The following is a 12,986-nucleotide window of genomic DNA, read 5'->3' as shown; positions in this document are numbered from 1 at the left end:
GCAGCTTTTGTTTTTTAAAATTCTATTAGATCGCCAGTAGAAACAAAAGTAGGTGAAATTTTTATCTCATCCGATTTTTCATTCACCATCAGGTGGGCCATCTGCTTTGTCCTTCACTTATTACTATAAAAAAAAAGAATTTTAAACCGACGCTCACTAAATTCTCCTTCGAACATCTAAAGTTGGTGCTATCCATTTACAGACTCCAGTTAACATTGCTTACGAATATTTGTTGCTACTGTTACTGCCACACATCTTTTAACTAAACTGTTCCTTTGAGATTCCTTAATAACAAAGATAAACGCAGACTAAGTCGCGGGCAACAGCTAGTAAAAAATATAGCCAAATAACGCTGAAAATGTATTATAACAAAGTTAATCCACAAAGGATAAGTCATTTGTCAAAACTGCGGAACCAAAGTGGGATTACTCGGAACCCTATTCGGTGCAGGCATTAAAGCGCTAAGCAGGTAGACGTGACGGCACGTGCGGCTACGTGCGTTGTCCCCACCCCCGACTACAGTTTCTCGACCCTTCTGGCGCGACGAAACAATCTCTACCGCCGCAATTACCCTGCACTATTGCCAAACCCTACCCCAATTCTGAAATTCAATTTTACCCCAAATCGTATTACACGACATTGACTGTATAAAAAAAAACGTTTTCTCGAATATAAGAACTTTTTTGTGTGAGTTTTTTATTCATTTTAAGTTAGCCCTTGAATGCAATCTCTCCTGATGGTAATTGCTATAATATTAAATCCATAAAACTAAACAGTTTCTATGCAGCAAGGCTTAATTACTTAGCGGATCTTCTTTGTCGGTAGGGAGCAAACTAGTCACGCCCGAAGCTTTTAAGACTAGAGGAAGATCTGTTTATCATAATATGACCAAAAAACACAACAGTTAATTCTATTTTATTCAGCATAATTACGTGTCGTACCCGTATTATTATGCGCAACCGGCTAGAAGCTCTATAAATAGTCGTTAGAATAAAATTAAAAGAGAACAGCGGCAAATATAACTACCACGATCAATGCTAAGCAAGGATAGGCATTTTATACACAGAAAGCGGCAAAGTGTCAACAACTTTAATTAGCACTGCAGCTCGGTTGAAAAGACAATGGCGCCGCGACGACAGAGAGCAGGCTGAATCCGTGACCTTCCTCGGTGGCGCTGCAGCGAAATAGGTCAGCGGCTTGAATGTTATAAATAGCTCGGTGAAAGTCGGGCGCGCCCCATCCCAGAGGGTGTGGAGGGTACCGCGCTCGTCCGCCTGCAATCGATCTGCACGCCGCTCTGTGCGCTCGCTCCCCGAAGGCCGCTACCTCCGTGCGTCAGCCGCGCCGGCAAAGCCTACCAAGCCTACATTACGGGACACAGTACACTGTGTCCCGTAATGTCGCGGGCGAAGCCGCGGGGCACATCTTGAGAATATATAATCACAATTAAGAATAGAATTTGACAAATATGATATAGCTTATGTAGATATGTATATTATGTTTATTTTGTCTACAAAATAATACATAAAATACAAAATAATACATAGTTACATTAATTAACAAAATAAATGAAAATAAATAATAGCTAACAGCATTTTTAAATTATACCTTTTAAATAAAGAACACAATAATTTATTACATACAATAGCTAAAAATAGAGGAAGAAGGTTCATGACAATCTCTTCTTCGGAAACGAACATTTGAATGAACGTTACTTTTATAACTTAACGAGATCTCAATCAAGTGAGGTAGTACAATCTGTAACAAAATCAAACAGAGAATTGTTGTACCAGGTAGTTTCTACATATCTACATACGGAAAATGCAAACAGCGTTTCTCGAATAATCATACTTCGCAGTGACAGGCTGTGTGTCCGTTCTGGACAACGTTTTCTGTAGGCATGATGAGAGTCATGCAAAGCGGTCAACTATAAAACAGCTATCATTCCATTATGGTCTTTATGCTGTAACACAGTGAGTGCCTCTATTTGGAAGCCATTGTACAAGGTTGGTTTCTTGTTTAGAATAGAACAGTTCAGAGTGCAGTCACTCCGGCAATAAGTACCTAGTTTATATTCAAATTGTTGGACTAGTCTTGACGTCGAATCTAAGCTATCACTGCCCTTTGTATTTCGAATTTAGATTTGTGTTTATTTCATAATTTATTTGTGCTATACGATTCAATACTCTATATTAGGATATTGAGTAGTATATTTATTATTTGGTATATTTTAAAATATATGCAAAAATTAGAACAAAACTTATTCGTTAGTATTATATTTACAAAAGAGAAGTAAACTTATTAGCACTATAATGGGGCTGGCTGAAAACCAGTGCTGTGCGTTTTAGTATGCAGCTATACTGAGCCAGCTCCTTTGTCACACATTTTTATTTCTATTTTTATACTTTAACAATTTTATGACACAAATGTGTGACAATAAATACGATTTTTCTTTCATTCTTTCTTTCACTACCTATATTTCCATCTCTTAAGTTTTTTTTCATTTGTGTAGAATGCAGTAACAACTAATGGGTGTTAGGTTTTACTGTTACATCTGTTTCAACCTATAATTAACGTGGGAAATAAAGTAGAGAAACAAATAAAAATTTTATTGGCGGTTTTCGAGATACTTACGTGCCGTGAACGTGTTTTATTTCCGGAAAAGTCCACGAGGAAAATTAAATTACAGCAAATGTGTGCACTCTGCAGCACGCTAAACAGAATTAGCTATTAATTTTCTTATTTGCTTAGAATATAATGTTGCTCATTAATCAAGCCTAAGTGAGTATAATATTAGGCTTTGTTATGCGAACATTAAATAGTGCTAATCATTGAATTTCGGATACCCAGTTTATTATTGCGGCTACGTGTATTAATGCTAAATTGCTCTAAAATACCAACTTTAATTTCGGATATTAGTGTTGTTATTATGCTAAGTAACATGACATATTTCCATTTTCGCTAATGTGCCAGTGTTGCCATCCTTAGAAAATTCTCAACACCTTTTCCAAAGATAGACTTAGCTAATTGCGCAAGTTTAACCAAAGTATTTCCAAAGAGTATTTATTAGCTTTTTCGCTTCTGTTCAGTCACGCTGTAGAAAACTTTTAATTGTACCAACAACTTTGCATGATTTATTTTTAAAAGACGGTCACTCGTCGCCTAACGATTTTTTTATACAATTAATCTTTATAAGAGCGAAGCTACGTTGCTACCTGGGTCATGAAAAATTAATCTCTAAATATTAATTCATTTTTTTTTATCACTAACCGATTATGGAGTATGACAGCTATGTTAAGCCCTTACCCCTAATTGGTTTCCCTCTGGTCGTTAGGATGATTACTAGCCTCAGTTGAAGGCTGAACCAGAACATCATCATCATCAACAGCCCACAAGCGTCCACTGCTGAACATAGGCCTTTCAAACAGCGCGCCACCACACACGGTCCTCTGCCTTTCTCATCCAGCCGCTTCCAGCCGCCTTTAAGGTCATCTGTCCAGCGGGCTGGAGGTCGTCCCACACTGCGCTTACCGATTCGCGGTCTCCATTCCAGAACACGTCTGCCCCAACGGCCATCGGTCCTAAGACAGACATGACCCGCCCACTGACACTTCTTGGTTCTTCTACGGATTTCGTCGTTGCGAATTCTATCCCGAAGAGAGACTCCCATCATAGCTCGCTCCATAGCGCGTTGCGCAACTTTAAATTTGTCGAATAGGTCGACTGTCAGTGTCCACGTCTCGGCTCCATATGTCATTGCCAGATGGCCTAAGCTCTAACTTAAAAACAAACACAGCGTTCAGCGCCAGGGAAATCTATATAAATACTGAATTTCTCTCAACCCTGTCGCTTACCTGTAGTTACATTAAAAAAATATTATATCTAAATTCGATTTTGTTTAAAGTGGAATTTAATGTATGTGCTACGTTAAAAAATTCAAATATTTCAATTTAATTTTGGTTTCATGAACTAAAGTGAGTTTAATTAAAAATTCAAGCGGGGATCAGTAATTGATGTTAAAAAATTGGTATATCGCCAAAAATAAACTGTAGATCGTAATTATTTCTTGAAAAGTAAAACTTTGTGTCCGATACACGAAACCGTGCTTCCAGTTTAACTCAACTAACTTTCCGAACGTTAACTGATTAGAATCGGGAAATCTGAAACTCTACAATTTAACTTTAGTAAACTTGGCAAGCAAAATTATTTGTCTTAGAATTTATTTAAATTAGAATGTTGTATTGATGAAACCTTGTCAGTGAAGCATGGCTAAGTACTTAACACACAAAAGGTAAGACCACAAAGTTACAATACAATAAAAAATCCTTTTGATTACTATAGCTCAAGTTACTAATGAATGTTTTTGTTTATTGTATTAATTACTCAGATTCGTATTAAGAAATACTGCCATAGTGTTGTGTGTACATAAATCTCTTTCATTGCTGATTAAACCTGATAAGGAGCTTTCATAAATTGTTCACCGAATTTTCTTATTAATATTATCGTCTCAGTTAACTTTTGATAAAACCTCTTAATTTATTCGATTTTAAATTTATTACCGCGTTATATTAATAATTAAATATATATACTACGACTATACACACATCGCCATCTAGCCCCAAAGTAAGCGTAGCTTGTGTTATGGGTACTAAATAAATAAATATTTCAAAATAAATAATTAACTCATCAAATAAATTACCAAATTGCACCTGTCAGGGATCGACCGATCAAACCTCTTACTTAAACGAACGCAGCGTTACAGCTACACCAAACAGATCGACACAATGTTGCTCAAAGACGTGCCGCTAAGCGATTTAGAGTTTCGGTGCGTGTCGCGTAGAAACCGATTTGGGGTATGACTACCATACTCCCTAACAGATTAGCCCACTATCATCTAAGACTTTATCATCACTTACCAGGTAAGATTGCAGTCGAGGGCTAACTTGTAGGAGAATAAAAAAAATTGTTTTTTTTTCAAGTTTTTAATTGCGAGCCGATAGTAAAGTAAATAAGACAAATTCATGATGTCTTATTTAGAGGCGCTGTGAACTTTCTTCTTTCCCTTATCCTACACTATGGAATGTCAGCAAAACACGACGTTTTATACTTACATGTACTTATATTACGTGTCAACTCACATTTAACTTCTTTTATATCCTCTTTCGCACGATCCATCAATCTCGTTTTTGGTCTTTCTTCTTCCTCTACTTCTTTTTCCTATCATCACCATCATCATCATATCAACCCATAACCGGCCCACTACAGGGTACGGGTCTCCGCCCACGAGGTACAGGCCGTAGTACACCACGCTGACCCAGTGCGGATTGGTGGACTACACACTCCTTTGAAATCATTATATAGAACTTTTAGACATGCCGGTTTCCCTGTTTGATGTTTTCCTTCACCGTTGAAGCAAGTGATATTTTAGTTAAAAAACGAAAAGTTAGAGGTGCGTGCTGGGATTTCAACTGGGCCCCCCGAAAGTCAAGTTGACGTTCTACACACTGGGCTATCGCCGCTTTTACCTACAATGTATAAATATTCGTAGGTGTTTATAAGACAACATTAGATAGATATCAAGAGTCAAGTAGTAGATTTCAAAAAGCAGCAGTACCGCCATGCATATTTCTGCCATCACGGCGTGGTCGTCGGTATTATTACGGACACATGAGGTTTAACACCTACCTCCGTTTGATGGACACATTGCAGCACGGTGCAAGACGTGTTCCTTGCATGCCATACGAAATGTTGCTATTTATATGGTTTTCCATTTACTTGGTCGGTCAATTATTAATCTTTACTAAACAAAACATAAGTAATTATAAACAAAAAGTCGATATAAACAGTCGACTTACTAGAAACGGGCATAAATTCTGAGAAAATTACAGAAATCCTTTGTGGGGATGGGTATACGCTTTTATAACATATGAATTTCGAATTTGAATTACTATAAAAAAACGGGTCTGTATGCTTTAAATCCTTTTTTGGTGCAAAACTCTAAAAGTAATAACTTCGTATGTTTTTTTATAGCAAAATTGGACGGAGTGAAGACGTATATGAGAATGCGACGGGTACCAACACACTTGCAGGTGAAGGTGATCAAGTGGTTTGATTATCTGTGGCTCACCCAGAAGTGTTCAGATGAAGAGAAGGCGGTATCCTGCCTCCCTGATAAACTCAAAGCGGAAATTGCAATCAACGTTCATCTCGACACGCTGAAGAGGTAGGTTTATCTTTTGTTACATTTTTTGAATAAAGATATTAATTTCATTCTTTATATACCTCTTGATGAATTAGTGTTCTCTGATCTTATTTTAAATGGTGATGGTATGGAGATGATTAATATTTTACACATTTGTTCACATTAGTAGTTATGTAAAGTAAATTCAGAATATATGTATGTGGCTATTATTATCATCTACCCTATAAATTCATTAAATCTAACCAGCTAATAAAATGTTGTTAAATCTAACCAGCCCATAAAATGTTGTTAAATCTAACCAGCTCATAAAATGATGTTCAATCTGACCAGCTCATAAAATGATGTTAAATCTAACCAGCTCATAAAATGAAGTGTATATTGTTCTACTAATGTAAACAAATGTGTAAGTGAAAATAGCAAATATCTTACTGCCGCTAATCCATGCAAAACAAGTCACGAAGGACAAGGTATTAAGTCAGGAGGAGCAGTCAGTGTTTAATATTCCGTGTCGTATAATTAAAAAACAGAAATATTCGCTTTTTACGTCCATGAATAATTCAATAGTGTTCCTTCATACGATCCGTAAATTGTTGTCGCCAAATGGCTCTTTCAAGCTATTTTGTTTTTCACCTAAACGCCGCCTCTCTTTGGTTTAGTTTAAATTCCATCATGTTATTTATAGCAAAATATGAACAAATTGTTAATTCATACGAATTAACCTAGAAAAAGGAATTCTCGTAGAGCTCCCGTTCGGTGCTTATTTTCTATTATTGCTACACATGTTTAAATTGTAACATGTACTTATTGCATTGTTCAGACTTATGAAAAGTTTTATTCATAGCTGAAATAAAGTTATACTTCTGTTCTGCGTATGTTCAGTAGAATGTTTTTTATCAATTTCACCACATTTGACCAGGGTGGAGATATTCCAAAATACCGAAGCAGGATTTCTATGCGAGCTTGTGTTGCGACTTCGGCCTGTTTTGTTTTCACCTGGCGACTACATCTGTAGGAAAGGTGAGTATAATTTTTTGATCTAACAGTGGTTAAATTTTATATGAGCACTCAACTAATTAGAACATTGTCTGTAGGTGAAGTCGGCAAGGAGATGTACATAGTGAACCGAGGCAGACTAACCGTGGTCGGCGACAACGGAAAGACAGTGTTAGCAACACTCAGGGCGGGTTCTTATTTTGGCGAAATTTCCATTCTGAACATGGGCACGGCAGGTAAACAACTTGGTAAATATCGCTACGGCCCGAGACGCCACGCCATTATTCTACTCTTTTTATTCTTTGAAAGTTTTTAAAAGCAAAAGCAAACGTTTCGAGGAGACGCTGCAATCAGGCCGAGGGAGCGGCCGCGAAGCTAACAACAGGTTTTGGGACATCACTCACACACGCATATTACCGCTCTTCGAATGTATTTATTCAAGATTTTTTTTTACCACGAAATATAAAACGAAAAATTGAAATCGAATAGCGTTAATGTCGTTTGTTGATGAACTGTTAAAACGAACAGCTTTACATTTTATTATTATTTCTTTATCACATTTTTTATGCATTTTCAATTATTCATTTCGCATAAAATTGCAATATGCCAACGGTTTTTAATTTTTTTTTACTTTTTCAACGTTAAACTCATTGAGATGTATGCAGGCCAGCTAAGTTGATTTTGTTACATTCCATTCGACTTTGCTTCTCATATTGATGATTCGTAGGCAACAAATTCGTCGATCATGTGGTTTGTTTGCTTTTAGATTCATCTCCTTTGGTTTTATTGAAGGCAGTGTCCCCGACCGCTTTGCATCCTCCCTGAATACTTCATATATTTGGCGTGACTTCTTGGTGCATGAAACCCCTTACGGAAATGAGATGTTACTACCCTAGACCGCTAGATTCCACACATCAGGAATCAAAAAGCAAACACGCGTAATAATTACAAAGTAATTTCAAGGTAACGACGATTTACGTAGTTTGATCAATCTTATGCCAAAACATCGTAAATTTTTAGTCTAAATCTTGCGGCAAAAGGGGTGATAGCATTTCACTACCCAACGGTATTTTAATGTTCTATATTTACTGATTAAATATTTTATTTTATTTTATCCGACTACATAAGTGATTTATTTAATTTAAACTATCATTGCCGTAAGTAGGAATTACAAAACTTGTAGAAGTGCTTAGTTATTTTACTAATAAATGTTCATTCTTATTTACCATACTTTTAAACCCTTAACGCTTTGTCTTGAAGCACAAATCAACCTCGATAGAATCAGCTTCTTACAGTTATTTTTAAATTGTTATGACTCTTAAACTACATCTTCAATTTGAGTTTGTAACTCGTTTGAATGAGAAGGATTTTTGTTTGAGTGTACTTTATGTTTCTGTCTTAAAATCGATTGGAGCAAGTTATTCCTTATCTTCGGTATGTATAGTTTTCTGTGATTTTGTTGTTATTGAACTTTCTTGGCTTGAGTTCGACGCGTGTAACAAAGCCGAAAGAGTTCATAAGACCGCTACCCGAGTGCCGTGTGGCACGGAGTGTGTGGATGACACGTCGACAGGCAACCGGCGGACAGCATCAGTGAAATCTGTTGGCTATTCGGATCTGTTCGTGCTCAGCAAGAAGGACATGTGGGACGTGCTCAAGGAGTATCCCGCCGCCAGAGTTCGCCTCGAGGCCATAGCAGTCAAGAGACTTGAGAAATATAAGAAAAAACCTCATGAAAAAGGTGAATTACTAGTTTCATTTCCGTTCAAAATAACAGTTTTATTTAAAATCATTTTTGTATTTCTTTCTAATGTCTAATTACTGATGACATATAGAGAAATTGCATATCAAATCTCCAGCTGTACAACGTTTATAAGTTTATATCTGGTGACCTTTGCTTGATTATCCACTAATAATATTCAAGAAACAATGAGATTTCTTTACTACTCTGTTATTAAATCGCTACGCATCAGGTTACATGTTTTAAAAACATCATAAGGGAGCCGAAGCAAAAAATCGTTTAAAGCATTCATTCATACATATATTTATTATCTTTGTGCATAGTGGCGATGGGACGGTGTCAGTCTTCGCCGGGACAGATGGAGTCGTGCGGAAGGGTGCCCATTGAGCAGATGAAGCTCCCGCCATCGTCGATCACTCGGCCGTTGCACTCCTCACACCCACCTTCCTACCGGGACCAGCTATTTAGGTAATTTTAAGACCATTCACATCTACGAAACCTAAACAACAATCATCCTTTAACTTTTGAGACCCTTGCGGAATTACCAAATGTAAATTACACCCACATTCCATTATCAAAGAGACATGAAACTCCTTTATTGCGCATTATTCTGATTATGACTGTCCGATAATAATGTACTGTATCTGTGTCATCAGGGTATCCAGTGAACAACAGCTGTCGTCCTTTTGAATACCATCTTTAGGAAAAACTTTCAAATATATAATGTTATTGAAATTAATCAGACGTCTTTGAAATATATGATTTATGGAATAATGAAACTATAAAAATGGCTTAATAAAATGCATTAGAAATGAGTGTATTTTAGCTCACACTAATTAAATGCAATATATTAATGCCTCCAAAGTCGGAGCAAGAATCATTAAATGTTTACCTAACTCATTGATAAAACTAATTCTAAAAATAGACATTTATGTGTATAATCTATTATTGTAAAACAGCGTGTTATATAGTTTTTCCTTTACAACAATTTCACGCTGTCAACATTATTGTGTCGACCATCATCATAACCCTCAAATGTCCCAATGCTCGACACAGAGCTTGACTCTTATAGGACATATGGATTTAAGGGCATAGCCCCACTCTGCTTCAATGCAGATTGTCACTATATTATAGGCGAATGCTTAGTGCACATACGCATACCTGAGAGTTAAAAAAGCGTGTTTAGTCTACCAATTCGCAAGTGGCCAGGGTGGTGCTCATTCTGAGAGAGAGACCCGTACTCTATAGGCGGCGGATAAGGGGTTAGTAAATATTACTATGATGATCGAAATGTTTGTGTTCGCAGTTCTTCTGTAAGCCCTCTTCGTGTAGCATCACCAGTAGTGTCATGTGCGTCAAGTGCCCGTAGCAGCGCGGCGGGTGGAGGCAGTATAGCCGCCAGCATCGTAACCCCTAGAGTCCACGTAGACTCCCACGATGCTTTAGAATGCGAGATCAAGCGATTGCGAGAACGTCTTTACACTGTTGAGACAGAAAATGCCGCCATGTCAGCCGAACTGAATCAGCAGCGATGGGAAGTACATCACAGGTATCTTGCCGTCATATAAAAAAATATTATACAAGGTTCAAAAGGGTGTCTAATTTTGTCATCTTTTACTTACCTTAAACATACATACACTGTAATAGTATACGTTGTTTTGTTATACTTTTCTATTTTTATGTACTTTTTGTGGTGTAAAAGTATATTCATTCATTTATTCATTCATTCATACACTTCCCTAATAATCCTATCAAAGTCTGTATGTTTGTTCGTGTGAACGTGTCGTGTCGTCATGAACAATTGAGATTCCTAGTAACAACAACACGCTACACATACCTCTGTACCAAATAACAAAAATCGGTTGTCTGTAAAGTCGGTTAACTGACGATAGTTGAACGTTACAACGTCATAAGAAAATACGGATGGAATGGTTGCAAAAGAAAATTTTATAGATATTTTGTATGGATATAGAGAAGGCGGTAAATGGAAATCACAATTGAATTGATCAGGAAACATTTATTTGTACGCATAAATACAATTTTTTTTTGCTATTAACAAGTGACACCACATTCACTTTCGACTGCACTTCATACTTGACGAAAACATGTAAATGTATTATTGTATAGCAGCGGTCCAAGCGGACGCATCGCTCACTCAAGTAGGAGAGAGACAGCTCTAAAGCTCTCGCTTGCACTTCAAGCCTTAAATGGAACGCCTCAGAGCGAGGTAACGCCGCATGAGTCATGTTTTTTCGTGCGTGCAGGCGGCTCCATCGAATTATAAGACGTTGTCACGTGAAAAGAAAAATCACAGGTGTAAATACACATGTCAGACCATCAGTTTTTGTTGTAGGTTACAAGAAATCGAGATGCAAATCTGTGGGGGCAGCTCACTGAGCTCACAGGAGGACAATGAGCGGAATCGAGAGAGCATCATTTAACGGCGCGCCTCCCCCTTGTGCGTGCCCGTGCCGCCGCGAGTACGTCAACCCGTCTGTTAACCACTTTGAGCCCATTGTAAACAATCCTAAACCTCCCCATCGTATGCTGCGAACTTATAGTACGTGGACTTTGTCGAAGTGTTTTTATGATAATTAATATTTAAATACGAATTAACTTTATCAAATTTATATACATATACTTAGTATATACGACTCGCTGTAAATGACGAGTGTTCGTGGAGTGAGATTTTGCCAAGACAATATTATCTTTAATGTTGTTTAAGTATGTGGGAATGTGAAGTGGAAGTGAGTGACATGCGGTGCTCCCGCGCCGCGACGCCCTTTCGTGAGTATCGGATCAGCCCTATAGGGCCATCTTTGATATTTTAACAATTGTATGTTGTACATACTATGTACGTACATGATTGTCTATGTTAATGAAAATAATTATGTGTAAACGATTATGACATAAACGTGTATGATGAACTATTGTTTAAATTGTTTTTCAAATTATAATATTATTGAAAATTTGTATTTGTGAGGCTATAAAAAAATATACCTTTCTATACAATCTACAAGTCAAATATCACGTGCCAAATTAATATAATAATTACTGCATTACTAACGGATGGAAAATATAATATCATAATTTACAAATTGGAGCTTTAATTATTATAGAAACACGGAGGATTTGATACTCGATGGCTTATTTTTAATTATATAACTTTATTTGCTTCGTGGTTAGAATTTTGTTTGTCAATAAATTCAATTTGATCTCTGTTTAACATGACTATGTATGTTTTTGTTAAATTAAAAGTATTATTGTATTGAAAACAGACGTGTCCGTTGCAATAGAGTGTTGTAATTTGTTATATAAAAGTATATATATATATTAAGATACGTAGCTTAAAAATTTAGTGCATACAATCGGATTTAATAAATTAAAATCACTACTGCCAAATAATGTAAGTAGTTAAAATGTTTTAATGTAAAAATATTAATCAAGTGACGATGTTTTGTACTTAAATTCTTTAGGTATACCCAAAATTAATTTACAACAAGTTATCATCATTGATTCGTCTACATACCTAATTACGAGTAAATATGTAAGTTATAAGTTGGTTTTTAATTTATTTTTGAATCAACTTTTTATTGGATATAATATATAAAAACGTATGGTCGTAACTAATTTCAAAACGTACCAATTATTTATTAACATAAGTAACTGTAACGTTAAGGAAATATGTAAATATTTACGTACAGTACGTATTTGTAAGCTGCTGTTTTTCAATGGGAAAGGTTTTTTTAAGGCCACGAGCTGTAAAATATGATGTTGGAGGGATGAAATGGGGCTATGATGTGAGAATTCTGTTTTGTTTGAGTATAAACTTATGTAATAAGTGAAACGTTTATATAAAATGGATGTGGCCACACACTTAAATCAAGTTAATTTTAGTGGATGGAATGTTTTGTCTATATTGAAGGACTATATTTGATGGACTATATTGAAGAAAACTTTATAGGTAATAAAATATGAATGAATGTTCAATTGTATGTTACTGACAATGTGCAATGTTTTGACCACACCTGCAATCTGCAACATTTCCAC

The 12,986-nt window shown here is 36.4% G+C and overlaps 2 protein-coding genes across 3 annotated transcripts in view; one reads left to right on the top strand and one right to left on the bottom strand.

The window, feature by feature from the left end:
* LOC120637662 (cyclic nucleotide-gated cation channel alpha-3) overlaps nucleotides 1-11,439 on the top strand; it is a 77,238-nt gene extending 65,799 nt beyond the window's left edge. The window contains exons 6-12 of one of the 2 annotated variants that reach the window (XM_039909590.1): nucleotides 6,031-6,223; nucleotides 7,119-7,219; nucleotides 7,294-7,431; nucleotides 8,769-8,936; nucleotides 9,260-9,404; nucleotides 10,243-10,485; nucleotides 11,290-11,439. In XM_039909590.1, the coding sequence (XP_039765524.1) occupies nucleotides 6,031-6,223; nucleotides 7,119-7,219; nucleotides 7,294-7,431; nucleotides 8,769-8,936; nucleotides 9,260-9,404; nucleotides 10,243-10,485; nucleotides 11,290-11,377 (1,076 nt within the window). In that variant the 3' untranslated portion in view covers nucleotides 11,378-11,439. Of the gene's footprint in view, nucleotides 1-6,030; nucleotides 6,224-7,118; nucleotides 7,220-7,293; nucleotides 7,444-8,768; nucleotides 8,937-9,259; nucleotides 9,405-10,242; nucleotides 10,486-11,289 lie in introns of both variants that reach the window. The other variant, XM_039909591.1, reaches the window with a different exon arrangement.
* The window catches only part of LOC120637664 (methylcrotonoyl-CoA carboxylase subunit alpha, mitochondrial), a 328,715-nt gene that overhangs the window by 201,525 nt on the left and 114,204 nt on the right, over nucleotides 1-12,986 (bottom strand). The window lies entirely within an intron of this gene.

The sequence above is a fragment of the Pararge aegeria genome, chromosome 4 (genome assembly GCF_905163445.1).
Source record: "Pararge aegeria chromosome 4, ilParAegt1.1, whole genome shotgun sequence".
Taxonomy (NCBI): domain Eukaryota; kingdom Metazoa; phylum Arthropoda; class Insecta; order Lepidoptera; family Nymphalidae; genus Pararge; species Pararge aegeria.
The sequence above is the reverse complement of the archived record's forward strand: the minus strand, read 5'-3'. Positions and strand labels throughout refer to the sequence as shown.